Below are 16,774 nucleotides of genomic sequence, written 5' to 3'. Positions count from 1 at the left end.
CTTTCTGGACCTGTGACAAAACTGCAAAAGTGTGAGATTTAAGAGATTATGTGAATATTTTTCTTTCAGCCCCAACCTTCCTTAAGAAGCTTTCAAATCATATCCCATACTTTCTTCCTTTCAACATGTAAAAATTAGTAACAACAACCCTATCGCCATCTATCTCCATGCCAGCCAAGTCAGACACAGGCATTCTCTGTCACTGTGTGACACTTACGTCTCACCACCGACGTGGTCATCCATGAATGGCCGTGTTCATTAAGGGACCACTTAGATGAGCCCACCTGACAACAAAGGTTGGTCATTAATATATACCTCCCATGATTCTGTTTTCCTGGACCAGCAGTGTGTACCTCACTAAAGGATCACCCTGTCACTTTCTCCAGGAGTAACCATTCAGTTAATATGTCAGGCTTGCTCAAAAATTAGGGAGAAAATCAGCAAGGTGATCACAGGAGTCTTCGCCTATCACTGACACCAATATGGGATGCCACACGTTGGGAAGCACAGTCCTGGGAATAGGTGTGTTGTGCACATGCCACAGTGGCTGCAAAGCTCCCCTCTCTCTTCCCTTCACTTGGCCAGAGACATCAGCTGGACATGCAGTGGGCCTCACGCTGGTTCTGCACTTAAATCTCAGCCCCAACAAGGTCTTATTCCTGACAGCTTCAGCATTAGATTTCCTAAGCCGTTGTTTGGTTTTGGGGCCAGTGGGGGGGGGGGGTTGTTCTTTATCCTTTCCTTTTTGACATTATTTCTGAAAGCCAAACTAAACACATGGGACTGGCCAGCCACCCTGCCTGGTTCTGTGCTCCCCGGAATGCTGCTATTGTTGTGATAGATCCCTGTAGCAGGAGGGAGGGTTTCTTTCATTCTGAAAATGGTGAGCAAGTCTCAGTTCATTCTAGTTAGCAGATGATTGAAAGAAAATGTAAGGTACTGCCAAATCAACTTACAAACAAGACTTTTGGAATTCTAGATAGTCCACCATGTTTGTTTAGACCATGCCACTGCAAATCCATATAAAGCAGATCCCACACTTGGCAACATGTCCTTGTGACTGTCTACCCCTTACCTGGGAACTGTGCTTCTGTTCAGTGAGCCACCAGGGCTGACTGGCTTACTCTTTGAAGGTGACAGTATACCACCGTTCCTCTAGTGTTCTAGGGACCTTCCTCTATAGGAGGTGATTCCCATTCTCTTGGCCCTTCAAAATTAGTGCACAGGGCACCAGCCAAAGCACTGTGGATACTTTGTTCAGTTTCTTCTTTTCCCAGTTTTCTCTTTCTTAGTCATGAGCATTGCCGTGATCCTCCTGTTCTCTGTCTCTCTGCATTCAGAACAGATAGAGCACTCTAACAAGACAGCCTCCTAGGAGAGAGACGGACCTGGGAGTTGTTAGTGGCACAATATCACAGAGGGTCACAGATTATCTCATATAGGGACAAATGCCCTAGACAGGAAAGCATTTTAGACATGTCTGGTTACAAGTAGAGATTAAAACATTAATTAGTATCTTAGCAACACTTGCAGATAGAGTGTGCATGCATCTGGAAACTGTATCTCTGACTTCTGACCCCAGGTTGGCCTCTGGGTGATGCATGCTAAGTTTCCTGAAGTGAGTACGTTCCTCAGTCTAGCACCACCCTTCCACTATGCTTCATCAGGCCTTCGTCTTACCTGTAACGAGGAGTCTGGAACCAATGATCATCCTGCTCCCTCCAGGCTGTGAGTTGAAATTTCAACTCCAACAAGTGTAAGCTTAGTATTCCTGTGATTAGATGTTTGCCTGGCTGTGGTGGGGTGAGAAGGGCAGGAAAGACACAGAGACATGGAGATCCAGAGTTTGACTCCTCAATGTTTGCTTTCACTCAGGACTGTGGACTGCTGTGTTTTCAGTGATGTAACAGAGGAGCTCTTTGGTTTTAGGTTTGGCTTGGGGGAAGATGAACCTTTAAATGTAACCCAGGGCCTAGGGCTGTCATTGGGCCACAGCCCTGGTCCTAATTTCTTCTCAACCTTTGAAAACAAATTATAAAAACAATGGCAATCTAACCTTGAAAAGCCCAGTCACATTAAAGCTAGCATTCATCCAGTATATGATTAACAAATACTGTGTTCTAAGAATAAAAATGTTGGGGATAATACTGGAATTATATGATTTTTATGGTTCAAAGCATGAACTGCTTTGCTGTTTCTGTCTGAGGGAAGAGAAGGCAGAAGTTCCTTCTTCTCAGTGCATAAGCCAGTACTGTTGGGGGAGGGAAAGCGTGTCATTTTTAACCTGTGGGGAAGCTTTCCTTGGCACCAATGCTAGTAAATTCTACAGTGTGAAAACAGTGACCAGATGCCTGTAGGAAATAGCTTACTGACTGAGAAATCACTGAGCTCTTTGGTCCCTCCAATCTGCTACGCTTTATGGTCTGTTCAGAAAGGCAAAGCCGCAAAAATACATTGCAGTTTATTCCATATGTTTGAGACACTGAAACTGGGAAGCTCACTTTGTGTCTCCATAAGTCCTAAACTGCTGCCAGTTTGGATTATGGAGCTGTAGGAAGTCTAGCTAAGAGAGGAGCCACTTCTACTTGACCCTTTGCTTCCAGGGCACCACCCTCATCAATTTTACAGGTCTGACTTCAAAGCTGGTATCCTGAGAGTTAGCTATTTGCTTGTTTGTTTTTGTTTTGTTTTGTTTTAAAATACTCAAGTTCTTGTCTGCTTAAATCAAACTAAGCATTTCTGTGTAGTTTTATGTTTACCACCAAACCATCTGGAAAAGGGACTTCATTAGCTGAGTCATGCCAGCCATTTACTGATTTTATTGGGAGAGCTCTCTGGGCATGCCTTTCATAGCTATCAGAAAGCCTCTCTTTGACCTCACAGCATTTTACCTTGAAATGGAGCCAGATCTATAGAATACTCAACTTTTTTCTTTTAAGAATGTCTTACATTTGGGTCTCTAGTGGCTCTCGGCTGTATTGTGTCTTGTCTGTAGAGAGACATACAGGTCCTGTTCTTTAGTCATAGCGTACACTGAGCAGATGTCCTGGGCAGTACTCCCAAGGCAGCCAATCCACCACAGCTGTTCTCTCTTGCTCCATGCATCCACTTACGTTTCTTATCATCGTACCATCCATGTTGGCTGATCTCTGAGTTACTCAGCACTGAGGCTGACCAACCCTATAGCCAGTCCTTCCCAACAGTGCTCGGTGGAAAGTTGTAGAACCCCCTTCTCTGTCTGCTCCATTTATTTGCCGAGTCTCCTATCTATAACAGCAGCTCTGTGTTAGAGACCAAGGCACCTCTTCCGCTGTACTTCACATAGCAAACTACACATCACTATGACTGCATCACTGTGACTGCGCATCACTGACTGTGAGCATCACTGACTGTGAGCATCACCGTGACTGTGAGCATCACTGACTGTGAGCATCACCGTGACTGTGAGCATCACTGACTGTGAGCATCACTGACTGTGAGCATCACCGTGACTGTGAGCATCACTGACTGTGAGCATCACTGACTGTGAGCATCACCGTGACTGTGAGCATCACCATGACTGTGAGCATCACCATGACTGTGAGCATCACTGACTGTGAGCATCACTGACTGTGAGCATCACCATGCGTGCTCCATGTGGAGTCACTGCTACATTTGGGGCTCTTTGCTCAGGCCCCTTTAGAAATCATATCACTGTTTCAAGAGTGCCCAAGCAAGGCAGTTCTTACCAATGGTCACCTCCATGTCCTATACTTGCCCTTGTACTCCATCTTTTGGGAATTCTGAGCAGAATGGGAGCCAGGCCTGTCTCACCAGGAGGTTCATAGGATTTTGATTTCTTTGTTGTGTTTCTGTGGAGCTGGACCCAAGCACTGAGTTACAGACTCTCACCCTACCTGAGTGGGCTGATCTTTCAAAGCTCCTCAGAGGTGCAGCAGAGCACTTAGCCACGTGCTTGGGCCTACACTCAGCCCCAGCAGCAGAGGTAGAACAGAATGTCTTCAGAAAAAATTAGTATCTGTTTCTGCAGTTTGACTCACTGCCCATTCTTTGATCGTCTGCTACATGCAGGCATTTTGCTAGACAGCTTCATGTATAAAACAGAATTCCTCCAGGAGTTTACCAAAGAATTGAGGAGTTAGCATAGAGGCTCTTTTAAAACAAGACAGAAGAACTCCTGCAGCACTGTTCCCTCTGAATGAGGAACACTTTAGAAGAAAGGGATTAGCTAAGACATGAGGGATGAGAAAGTTAAAGAACATGTGCCAGAAGAAAGAGTATTCACATGTGAGTAAGAGAATAACAACACAGGCAACCAAGGGTATTGCTGTAAAATTATAATAAAATGCTGTCTTTTAACCCCGCACTAGGTCCAGTACCACAGTGCTCCAAGATATCTGGTAGATATCTTAATCTCAGTCAGCAAAGCCTCTCACCTGCTTTGTTCTATCCCATACCACACTGCTGATGGCCTCTCTCTGAGCCTGGCAACAATCTCTCGACCTATCCAGTTCCCAAGGAAGGTTGCCACCATGCCAGAAATACACATCCCAATTCCATGGCAGCCCAGTGTCTCCAGCCACCACACACTCTCTTGAACTAAAACTGCCACATGAAAAAACATACAGCACAATAACCTCTGATCCAACTGATAAGATACAATTGCCCACCTAGACACACAAAACCCTGTACACATCCATCCCTTAAGAATATTCACAACAACTGTAAAGGTACAGAGTGGAATCTTAACATCCGCCTCCATGTTCTCTCCAGCTTCCTCTCTCCAGTCTCCTCCTGTTCCAGTCTCCTCCTCTTCCTAAAACTTTTCTCCCGCCCATCCTTCCTTCTCGTCCAATGACAGGTCTCATTCTATCTTGTACCTGCCTTCACCTGTATGATATCCTCCTACACAAGGGAAGGGATGTATGCTTAGAAAAGGCTGCCGGAGCAGTGGTGCCACTGTTGGCTGTGTGAGAGGTGGGAGGTCATTTCAGGGGATGGAAAAGGAGAAGACTACCCATTCCAGCCTGCTCACAGAGGATCTCAGGAGTGACAGGGAGAACATTTTCTGAGTCACAGACCTAGTCTTTAGCTCTGCTGGTAAGTGGAAGAGCTGCCCCTCAGATGTCTGCCATGTTGAAAGGTCAGGGTGGGTTGGTTGATGGCTGTGATTTGCTTTCCTGGCTGTGAGAACAGTGAGATAGGATCTTAGTTGGTTTTTTGTTGATTGAAAATCTGCAGTTAATCTCGAATGCTTCAGCCACACGTCACAAACTTCTTTGTGTAACTGTACCCAAGTTCTAAAAATAATGACTCTAAGAATTAATTAATTATGAATAAATGGCATAAGCTTTTTCTTATTCCCTGACTAGCACCTAACTTATATAATGTGTTTATTCTATTCTAAGTCCTGCCAAGTGGTTAATTACCTCTCCTCAGTTTCATAGGACCCATCTCCATCAGCATTAGGAGCAAATCTCCTTGTGCATCCTCTCTCCCAGAGGTCCCTCTCCTTGCGGGAATACCAACCTCCTATTTCCTGCTAAGCTAATAGGCCAGCAGCTCCTTTTTTGATAGGTGATGCTTCCACACAGAATACAGGAGGCTGTCCCTGTATCTTTGGCCTGGGCCTTTAAGAAAACAGTCATAGATGTGGACGGGACTGTGGACAGTGAAAACCAGGAGCATGTTCATTTATGCTCAAAAGTAATAAAAGGAAAAGGTGTGTTGATTATATTAATGCACTAAATCACTTAGAATAGTTATGGCCCAAATTAGATGCAAAACTTAGTTCTACTGTTATCCCTTTTGTACTTTTTGTTTTTAATTTTCGAGACAGAATCTCAGACTTACAGTCCCCCAAGTGCTGGGATGCAAGTGTAGCCTACCACATTCACTTTGACTCTTTTTTTTTTTTTCTTTTTTTCGGAGCTGGGGACCGAACCCAGGGCCTTGCGCTTGCTAGGCAAGCACTCTACCACTGAGCTAAATCCCCAACCCCCACTCTGACTCTTTTTAAAGCTAAATGTGAACAGGATTGCTCAAGAGAGGGTATAAGCAGAAGGAAGAACAAGGGCCGGAGGGGAGTGTGGTGCTAGATCACCTTGGTACCCTGACAGAAACAGCAGCATGGTAATGGATCACTTGTCTAGTGCACAAGGGCCAGGAGGGCAGCACAGTGCTAGGTCATTTCCTAGTACATACCAAACCCTGGGTTCTGTCTCTGGCATCACAAGCAAAAGAAGAGCAGAGGAGGGAAATGTGGCATAGGAAAGAGACCTGAGGCTGTGGCCTGTTTAACTTGAGGGCCAGGGCTTCTGAGGGAGAAGTCATCAGTGCCAGGTAGAGAGTGTCTCGGGGGAACTCTAGTGGTAGCAGTTTTTTCATAAGGTGTGTACAACTGAGTGTATGAACAGACCCTTAGATAACTCCCCCAGGAAGGAAGTTCTGTAGCAACACCTCAGCAGCCTTTTGTCCCATCTTCACTCTGTCCTCTATAGTCACCTGGCAAATCAGTTTGCTTTTTGTTCCTTCCTTTGTCATTTGAGCACTTCTAGCATCAGCTCTGTAGGGTAGTTAGGCTGTGTCTGCACTGGTTTCCCTGTTGCTCCCGAAGTGATACAGTGTAACAGCTTCGTAGCTGGCATTTATGTGGCATTGGCAGTATGAGGAACCTAGAGGTGAAGATGGAGGTTACCTGCAAGAACGTCGTCTTATTCCATCATTTTTATAGAAATGAGTATCAGTGGATTTGCTTGTCTATGAGGTGTTCTGCTGTCTGCAGGAAGTTCACTCAGACTCCGAGTGACAATTGGAGTCTTTAGTAAAGTACTTTGGCCCTTTGTGTTTGTCGTTGTTACCGATTATTAGGTGTTCTTTATGTATTACACTATGAGTCCCTGTGGCATCCATGCAAACATCTTCCATCCAGCAGCTCCTTTTCCTCTTTCCTATAATGTCTTCTAAGAGAAAGTTCTTAGTCTTCTTTAAGTTTGTTTTGTTTGAGTTTTCTTGTTTGTTTGTTCATTTGCTTTGTTTTAGATTTTTGTTTTGTTTTGGTTTGGTTTTGAGTTTGGGACATAAGGCCTCACACAGCCCAGGCTGACTGTGATCATAATATGCAGCTGACGGTGACTTTGAACTCTTGACCTTCCTGCCTCCTGCGTGCTAGAATTGCAGGCCTGGATCAACACATCTGGCCTTTAGTTTTAATATAAATTAACTGTTTTTCTTTTTTTTTTTTTTCATGGTGAGTGTTCTTTTGTGTTCTGTTTAAGGAATCTTTGCATGATAGCTTTGGCAGTATATATACTGAAGTTGGAAAGGTCCAGAGAAGACCAACCAGCATGGCTGATTGTGTTTGCAAAGTGTCCTTTTTAACCTTCACATTCAGTACAGATGTCTTGCTGTGTTTTTATGAGTTTTGCTTGGGTTTTCTGAGACAGGTTTTCTCTATGTAGCCCAAGCTGTCTTCAAACTTTCAATCCTCCTGCCTCAGCCTGAATGCTGAACTTATAGGCATGTGGCAGCATGGTTAGCCCTCCTGTTTTCTTTTAAATATTTCCATGGTTTTTAATTCAGACACACGTTTACTATTCATCAGGAAATGATTTTGTGTATTATTGCAATATGGATAAAAGTTTTCTTTCATGTAGCCCCATGTATCAGAAAATTCAACCTTTCCCTGCCACACAGGAAATACCTTTGTCAGAAGCAAGTGGTCATGTTTGTCTAGGGTTTTCCCTGAACTTTCTTACAGACACAGCTGCCTGAGGTTTTTGAGGGGTTGGGCTGAATCTCTGAGTTAGTTTGAGCAGAATTAATATAGTATCAACTCTCCAGCTTTGGTCATGTTCTACCCTTGCATTTAAGACATGTTTTGCTTTTGTAAATATACTTCATAGTTTTTAGGTAGAGGTTTCACTAACCTTTCAAGAAGGCAAGTTAGGTGAAGAACCATTTGTGCCCTTCCCCATACCAGCTGGAAAGTGCACTTCTGAAGAGTTTGATAAGGAAAAGCTGCAGCTTAAAGAGATGCAGTTACAGAGGCTCTTTTCAGGATGTTGGAAGGGGACCTGAGGGGGTGGCCCAGAGGCTATGAGAGGAAGGAATAAAGGGTACTGTGGGTCATTTTGAGGCAGGGTATTTTGTATGTATCATCATATGGTAAGCAGGACTACATTGCCATAGGCACCATGCCCTTGACTCTAGGCAATGTGGAATGGATGAAACAGTCAGGCTTGCTGCTCTCGTGTACTCTGTGTTTGGAAATCTTGGTTTGTTTTAACAGAGTACACTTCTCTATTTTCTCCACTAAAGATAATGTCTCTATATCCACTCTTCGGTTTCAGTCACTCCTCCCATGTCTGAGTTAGGTTAGGGTTTAGTAGGAAGCAGCTCCTCCACAAAATGTTTTTAAAAGCCATAGTCTCACTCACATATGTGTAACACACACACACACACACACACACACACACACACACACACCACACACACGCACACACACCAACAACTACAGACTTGACCTCTGGTGCCCATCTAGCATTGAAAGTAGCTGGATACCCAGGTAGTCCCACCACACCAGCTCTTCCATAAAATCTTACAGTATTCATGCACTGAAAGGACATTTTTTGAATGGATATTTTACATATGAAGGAAAATAAGATGCTAAGATATGGAACTTCAAGCTTACATTACAGAAAGGTCTGACTGACTCATAGGAACAAATTTAGTTTTGCAGGTTAGGAAAACTGTCCTGTTCCAGGAATGTTTCTGGTGTCTTTGAATGCAAAGATTTTAACATGTACAAAGAAAATTATGTCTAGAGAGAAAGTCACAGGAACTTACTTGCTACCTATAAATTATGATTAACTGCAGAAACCAATCAATCAAAAAAAACCCTAATATTGTTCGCTATAGTATTTGCAATAAGGGGGGGTTGGGGATTTAGCTTAGTGGTAGAGCGCAAGGCCCTGGGTTCGGTCCCCAGCTCCGAAAAAAAAGAAAAAAAAATAGTATTTGCAGTAAGGGAGTTGGTTTTTATTCCATAAAATAGAGAATGTGAGTCAGCTCCCCCACTGTAATGAGCCTCTCATCTCACAGAAAGGAGGTGTGCTGGTCTCAGCTTCAGAGGTTGCACTCACCAGCAGTTGCCATATTGCTGTTGGGTCTGTAGCAGGCCAACTGCTGCTCACGTTGTGGCTGGAGGACACAGAAAGAAAGATGAGCTCAGAGTCCCACAGTCCCTGACAAAGGCACAGCTCCTCCCAGGAGCTAAGACTCTGTACCCCTTAAAGGTTCAGCTGTCTTCCCAGTAATGCTCCCATCTGGTACCAAGTCCTTAACACCTGACTGTGGATCAAGCCCTCTAAAACCATGAGCTGAAATAAGTAAATCCTCCTTTAAAATTGTTTGTGTCAGGTATTTTGTCCCAGCCAAAGAAGTAGTAGTAGTAGTAGTAGTAGTAGTAGTAGTAGTAGTAGTAGTAGTAGTAATAATAATAATAATAATAATAATAATAATAATAATACAAAGTCCAGTGGACGAAATGTCCGCTGTGCTAATGTAGTGTCCTCTAGTTAGTGTGTTTTACAGTGTTTTTACTTTCTTCTTTAACATATCCCTGTGGATGCTGAGGATGCAGCTCAGTAGAGTGTTTTCCCAGCATACACCAGGCTCTAGAGTACATCCCCAGAGTCAGTTATTTGTCAGCTTTTGGGATTTGATTTGGAAGCACAATGTACTGTTAGGTGAAAATAGATTAGTTTAACTCCTGTCTTGAACCTTTTAAAGATGTACTAAGACTTAGCATGGTCTAAGCATGGTCCTTGAGCCTCCAGATCAGGGTCAACAGTCAGCAGAAAGAGGATTGCCAGTCTCCCCCCAATGGCTGCACTTGAGAAGTGCCAAGCTCATTTTTTGGCTTAGAATGCCTAGAGTCTAACAAACAATGGGGTCTTGAACACTTGGTGCTCTTTGACATGTAATCTGCTTTTTCTGAGTCATCTTCTCCAGTTAATAACAGTAATTACAATAGTTAACCTTTTTCAAGAATTTTCAGAGCAGTGGGCATTACCCTGCCCTTCATATGGGATTGTCATTAAATCCTCTAAAACTGCCCTATGAAAATATTACTGCTCAGTCCTACAGAAGGGGATAGAGGTCAGGATCACATCAGCCAATGAATGTGGGAGCGCTGACACTGAGATCCAGGCTGTGTTCTAAACTGGGCTCTGAGCTATCCTTGACACTCAGTTTTCAGTTTCCTTCCTCCCCTGGGCCCCTGCCTGGTGTTTGGGAATGCCTTGTCACCAGCTCATTCCTCTGCTAGCCCCATCTCAGGTGGTTTCTGTCCTCCTTATGGAACCCTACTTTGAGATGTGTGTGCCTTTTCTGTCCTCTGGTCTGGTCCCCCTGTCTCTCAACCCTATTTAATTCTGCCTTGTGCTTACACAGGTCACTTCCTGGACATTGCCATCTGCCCACTCAGCAGCTTTTGTTAACCCTCCAAGTCACCTTCTAAGAAGATGAACGCAGCTGTGTCGCTCTGCCATTTAAAATGCAGGATTCCCTTGGAGTTTGTTCTAGTTTGGGTTTGAACTCTAGCTTTACTCACAGTCTGGCCCTCACCTGTCTCTTCAACTCCATAACCCTACCTACACCTCACTGTGTGGGATGTCCTTTGATCTGCCTCCAATCTCCCAAGGGACCCCTCTTTGACTTTTAAGACCCAGATCCTCACCACCTTTAGTGGGTCCTTCCCAGACTCCCCAGAATGAAGTAACTGTGTGTCTTCTCTCCCAGCGTGTCCTCACACCTCTGGTGCAAGGTTCTGGGTTGTGACTTACTTGTTGACATTCTTGTCCTGCCAGCGTTCAGCACAGGGACTCGATCCTCATCATTCAGACCTCGCACAGTGCAGACACTCAGTGACTCCTAGTGACTCCTAGTTAGAGGAGAATGGTCAGTGGGACTGAAAACAGCCTATCGATGTGTCTCTCCTCAGCAGGGGGCTAGGATGTCCGTCAGGATAATCTCCTTAGCCAACTAAGCAGTCTGAGGCCCCTGCAGAAACACAGCTGTGTGCAGCAAAGGGAAATCTTTGTGTAGGAGCACCACACAAAGTTGAGATCCTCGATCGCTCAGGCCTCTGAGTCTGGACCCTGGACACAGCCATCCACATGAAGTCAGCACTAGAAATCCCAGTGCGCAGCCTTGGAGTTAGCACTGACTTCACTGCGCCTTACTTTCATGATGAGAGTGTAGAAGTGAGAGAGAGAGAGAGAGAGAGAGAGAGAGAGAGAGAGAGAGAGAGAGAAAGAGAGTGTGTGTGTGTGTGTGTGTGTTTTGAACATTCATTTTGATACAGGGACATCAACTCTGCTTGTCATTTCTTTCCTGATGAATCCCCACTCAATCTGAACCCTACCTGAACTCTGCCTTTTCCCTTTCAGCTTCAGAACGAGTTAGAGAAAGTTGAAGGGGACAATGCAGAGCTGCAGGAGTTCGCCAACACCATTCTCCAGCAGATAGCTGATCACTGCCCTGACATCCTCGAACAAGTTGTCAATGCCCTGGAAGAGTCCTCCTGACATGCTCCAAGAAAGGTGACCAAGGAGCCAGAGAGGAGAACCTGAGGAACGGGTGTCTGGGCCGCCCCATCCTAGACCCTGCCAGCTGGGCGTGCCAGTCCAGCCATCTGTGTCTGTCTCTGCCTTCCGCTTTGAATGCTGCCTGCACACGTCTCCTGGTCTCCATGAAAAACTGCCCTTGGCGTCAGCAGTGGAGGGCTGGGGGTGCACTCCGCCCTTCCAGAAACAGGAAGCAGAAGCCCACTCAGGTTCTGTGCTTTGAAAGCTTGGAGCTGAAGCATTAGCATGAGTGCTTTCTCCTCGGAGGGTAGAGAAGGAGGAAGGGTGACCAGGGACGAGAAGAGCGAGTGCTCCTCTCTGTGTCAAGCTGCCTCGTGTTTACCATGTTTACCGTCATGAACCCCAGGTACAGGCTGGCTTCATGCAGCTTAGCTCTTGGCCTGTTGCCTCTCTCACCTGCACTGCTTTTAGCTGACAGGAGGAAGATGTTCACAGTGGTCACCCATCTCACGCTTCTTTAAGGCCTTTGACCTTCCCATGCTGCACGGTTAGGTTAATGTCTGACTGAAGAGAAGAGGACTTAATGTACAGGGCCTGTTGTCACTGCTTGCAGTTTTGCTCCTCAGAAGATGTCCCGGAGGGCCAGTCTGATTCCTCCTGAACATTACCCACAATGCTCTCTGCTCCCCAAGCTGCTGTAGAACAGGGGTTGCTGGTGTCTGTGACCCATCCTGCCTTCTCAGCTTTACTCTTAAGGAACATTCTCAGAGCCACAGCCTCATAGCCTGCCTAGCAACTGAGTTTGTCTTAATTCACACCCATTCCCTCCTCCATTCATTCATTCAAAAATGTTATGAAATGCCCACTGTATACACATCAGTGTGCACGGTGCCCATCCTTGGAAAAGGCTCAAATAGGGATGGTGTGGAAGTCCGTGAGACATGCTCAGTTGAATCATGGCAGTGAACTCATACCTTCTCCCCTCTTCCCAGAAACATCTTCAGACCAGCATTCTTTGTTCTCCACTCTCATGGCATCTGTGGGCTTGGGTGAGCCACGTCTTTGCTGGGAAGATCCCATTTGGCAGGTCAGGATTTTTGCTGTCAGTGTTATTGCCCTGAAACATGTTCTGTTTAAGGAACTGTACATGCTCATTTGCGTCAGCTGACTGCTTAACACACCCATGCGCGCTTCGTGGACATAGCCAGCACTGTGCTGAGCTCAGGCAGAGCCAGTTGAATGTCTCGGCATTTTGCAGACTTTCCCCCAGGTGTAGAGGACAGCTACCAGACATAGTCAAGCTCTACAAGAGTGCAGCTCATGTCCAGTTCTTCATCCCTGAAGCAGACGCCTGACGCTGCTGCCTTCTGAGGAGGCTGCTAAGGCCTGCTTTCTCCCTCTGCCCAGTTACACTCAAAGGAATTTAACACTGCCCACAAATCTCTCACCGCCTTCAACCCAGGACATCATGCAGCCACTATTGTCACAGTCACAGCGCTGGCTCCCCTTCTCTGCCACACAGTGTTCCTTTGTGGGTGCTGAGAGAGTTCCCGTGAGGGTTCGGTGGACTCTGCCATGGACCTCTCACAGAGGTGCTTTTGGAGGTCCCAGCCTGGCCACCGGGAATATGGAAATTAGGCCAAAATATGATAGTCCTTGCTGCTCATTTCTCAATGTTTTTATTGTCCCGTCCGTAAATCCTGTAGAAGACCCCCCTGTATTGTAGGATAGGAAGGTTAGAATCTTATTTAATTCTCATAACATAAGGAACCATTACCTAGTAACTGCTTCACAGGCTACAGTGGAATCCAGAAAGCTTAGAAGAGTCCAGGCCCACAGAAGTAGCCTAGCCCACCCCCGCCAGCTGCTGCTCCAGCTGTTCTCTGAGGGACACCATAGGCACGACTCCTTATACGTACCTATCTGGTACTTAGTAGAAGTACCACTTGCCACCCTTCCTAACTGGACACATGACCCAGTCCACCACATCCTGCTCCATCGTCCCTCCAGAGAGGCTGCAGGAACCCTGCAGGACACGCTTGTTGAGAAGGCAAGTTTCTAAGGCAAACCTTGTCTGATTGCTGCACCACAGCAAAGGATTCTCCTCCTCAGGTGGTGATCCAGCAACTCAAATGGCTCTGGAGACTGTGGAGCTAAAGTTGAACGTAAATGTAGTCTTCGTGTTGGGCAAAGTCCTAGGGTATCTGGCATTCAGATCCTACTGACTACATTCATGAAGCCAATGTTTCCTAAATGCTTAACTGCCACTGCACTGGGACACGCCATTCCATGACTGTCTTCACGCACGCATGTTCCTTCCAGTAGCTGCCCTCAAGAGCTCACTGCATGTTGGCTAGGATCATCCCTCACTTCATTCCATCGTCAAGCCTCATAGCTTTTGCACCTAGAGTGAAGGTGGCCTCCCTCCAGGCCTTTGGAGAAGGGTTAAAGCAAGCATGTGTCACTATATAGGATGTGATACCCACAGACCCAAGTACCAGCAGACCCTGTGTCAGCAGTGTCTACCCCAAGTGACATCATCAAGATGACAGTAGGAAACGAGGCTGGAAGCCAACCTTGGGCTGCTGGCTCTGCATACCTTAGTAGACTCTGTCCCTGGCCCTTGATGAGTGACTGATGGCACATCTGATTGGGATTAGCAAGTATTAAAGACATTTAAGATGAGAAGTCAGAGTGGGCTTTAGCAACTCGGAAATGTGAAGGGGTCCGTGGTTCCTGCCGGCCTTTATGCTCACGCTTGAGAAGGCCCGAGTGTACCTCCTCACCAGCGGGCTTTAGAAGCCCTGGGAGAGCAGACTGGAATGAGACCACCAGCGGTGTAGCAGGTCGAGATGTGGCTGGCTGTGTCCTGTCCATCTGTTTGGCCTCCTGGGAAGAAAGCGTTGGCTCAATTTCTTTCTCAGGAGAGATGAAGTCAGCACAGATGGTTCTCACGTGCTACTGTCCTGCCCTCCACTGTTGACACTGGGACTGGCTTGGCATCACACCCTCCTGTTTGTGAAGCACAGACTCACTGGCCTCCCTCCAGGTCCTTGAAGAAGGGTCAGAGCAAGGATATGTTGCTCCACAGGATGTGACACCCACAGGCCTAAGTCCCAGCAGACCCTGTGTCAGCAGTCGGTCACTCAAGTCTGCCTCACCTCCTGCCTGAAGAGGCCAGAGCCATGGAAAAGGAGAAAGAAGGATAAGGCTGTACCACAGGCCTGTCGGGCACCCACTGTCACTGCCAGTCTCAGAGATTTTGTTTAAAGATTTGTTCTTTCCTGTGAACCAAGAGAACGTTCAGGGAAAAAGAATATATGCTTCACCTGGGGATCCTTCCGAACAAAATGGCTGTCTGAACTCTTTTTAAACAGAAACTTTCCAAACTTTTTAGTGTCAAAATTGTAACCAAGTGTCTCCTGATTCTTCCCAATGTGTTTGGCAAGTGCTGTGACCCTGTTGTAGGTATTTCTCCTCCTGCCTCTTCTGAGGGAGAAGTGACTTTAGGGGTTGACTTGAGGGAGCAGGTATCTGTCCCGTCCTGCCACCTCTCTTGTATCTCTGCTTGTTGATATTGTCTGTGTGATTCAGAGAACGGGGCAGTTACATTGTGTCCATTGTTGAGAATATTAAAATATTAAAAAAGTAGTTATAGAACTAAAAAATTAAAGAGCTGTGTTTTAAAAGATGCAAACCCATAAATATGTTAACAAAGGGATTCAAGCTATGGGCAGCCTAGCTCCTCCCCCTCCAGGTTGGTGCGGTGGTAGCCAGGCCAGCCCTTGGGAGACACACTGACCACACCTGAGTTAGGTGACTGCCTGGGAACAGGACACCTGCCCAGTGGTGCAGTGAGAATCTGGGGCTCGCTCAGAGACTCTCCGTTGTGTCAGGGTTTTCTCTACATCCTCAGGACCTCTGGGTAGAGGCGTTAAAGTTGGTGACCCCAGAACCACCCTCACCCTCACATTGGATCAAGCCTCGTGTGCCTAGTGCTATGTTGTAACCTGGGCTTGAGCCTGGAGCTCCTGCTTGCAAGGCCACAGGACCTCTTCCTGCCCACTTGGTGCTATCTCATCATAACCATCTAACAGGGCAGCCTGGTCTCCTGGAGCCTGGGGGCCAGGGGCCGTGGGTGGCCCTCGGAGCTCAGCTCTCTCTGGCTCCTGATCTTAGATTTTTCCTTTTGAAGCTTTTTAGACCCAAACTCCCTTGGCTTCAGAGATGTCCGAGTCAGGGAGGGAAGTGAGCCAGGCTGAGGTGAGGAGATCCACCACTCTGCCACAGTAAGCACACTAGTCCAGCCCCTCTTCCCTGCCACACCAGTATTACATCCATCCTTTAAAGATCTAGTCCCACCTGAGGCACACGTCATCCCTCGGCCCAGCTGCCCCCAGTGCAGACTAGAAACCCGGGATGGACACACTGACGTTTCTTTGCACCCCTACTTTAGAAGAGGCATGTTGCACTTTAGTGGGGAGCCCAGAACACTGGGCACTGGCTTCCTATAGCTTGAGTCCCTGTAGATAGCAGTGATGGCAGCCTGGTGGTTTGTGTGAAGCAGCTGCAACTGCTGTCTTCAACTGCACACATGTGCAGTTCTAGAGTCAAATTCTGGCCTGGTGATGACATTACAAAGACGCGATCGGTTCAACTTTGCCTTGGTAATTATTGTAAACACTTTGTTCAACTTTTTTCTTTTTTATTCACAAACTAAATCCATCAGGAAATTATAAACTTATTTAAAAACTGTGTGCTGCAGCCTTCTTTAGTCTATCGTAGCCTGGTCACACCCCTGTGATGGGACCGACTATCCAGAAGTGCAGGAGACCAGCAGTCCCCAGCAGGTCCTCTCCAGGGGCAGACGAGGACCCGAGCGCTCCGTGTTCGGGGAGGTTCACAGGTGACTTGACTTGCTGCTGCCTCTCTTGCACCTGGTGGGCTGGTCTCAGCAGAAAATGCACCCTTAGCTCCCACTCCGACTCTGATTATCCTTCAAAGTCAGTTTTCAGCTTCCTTTTTCCTTTCACCCTATTCCCAAGCAGGTTGTCCACATCAGATCTGACTCGATTATGAAAGCATCCTTCACCCAGGAGGAATTCACACCAAGATAGCAGAGGAACAGGTGTGGCCAGAACTGGCTCCCACTTCAGGGGTGTGTTCTGATGGTCAGCTCAGAT

The 16,774-nt window shown here is 46.6% G+C and overlaps 1 protein-coding gene across 10 annotated transcripts in view; it reads left to right on the top strand.

Annotated features, from left to right (window-relative positions):
* The window catches only part of Erc1 (ELKS/RAB6-interacting/CAST family member 1), a 306,255-nt gene extending 289,909 nt beyond the window's left edge, over window positions 1-16,346 (top strand). For all 10 annotated transcript variants that reach the window (XR_015685325.1, XR_015685323.1, XR_015685324.1 and 7 more), the window contains 1 exon segment: window positions 11,454-16,346. Coding sequence is in view for 5 of the 10 variants with exons in the window: in XM_087656198.1 (XP_087512324.1) it covers window positions 11,454-11,591 (138 nt within the window). In the remaining 5 variants the exon portion in view is untranslated.
* The last annotated feature ends 428 nt before the right edge of the window (window positions 16,347-16,774 follow it).

This window comes from Rattus norvegicus, chromosome 4, assembly GCF_021556685.1.
Source record: "Rattus norvegicus strain SHRSP/BbbUtx chromosome 4, alternate assembly SHRSP_T2T, whole genome shotgun sequence".
Lineage (NCBI taxonomy): Eukaryota > Metazoa > Chordata > Mammalia > Rodentia > Muridae > Rattus > Rattus norvegicus.
The sequence above is the reverse complement of the archived record's forward strand: the minus strand, read 5'-3'. Positions and strand labels throughout refer to the sequence as shown.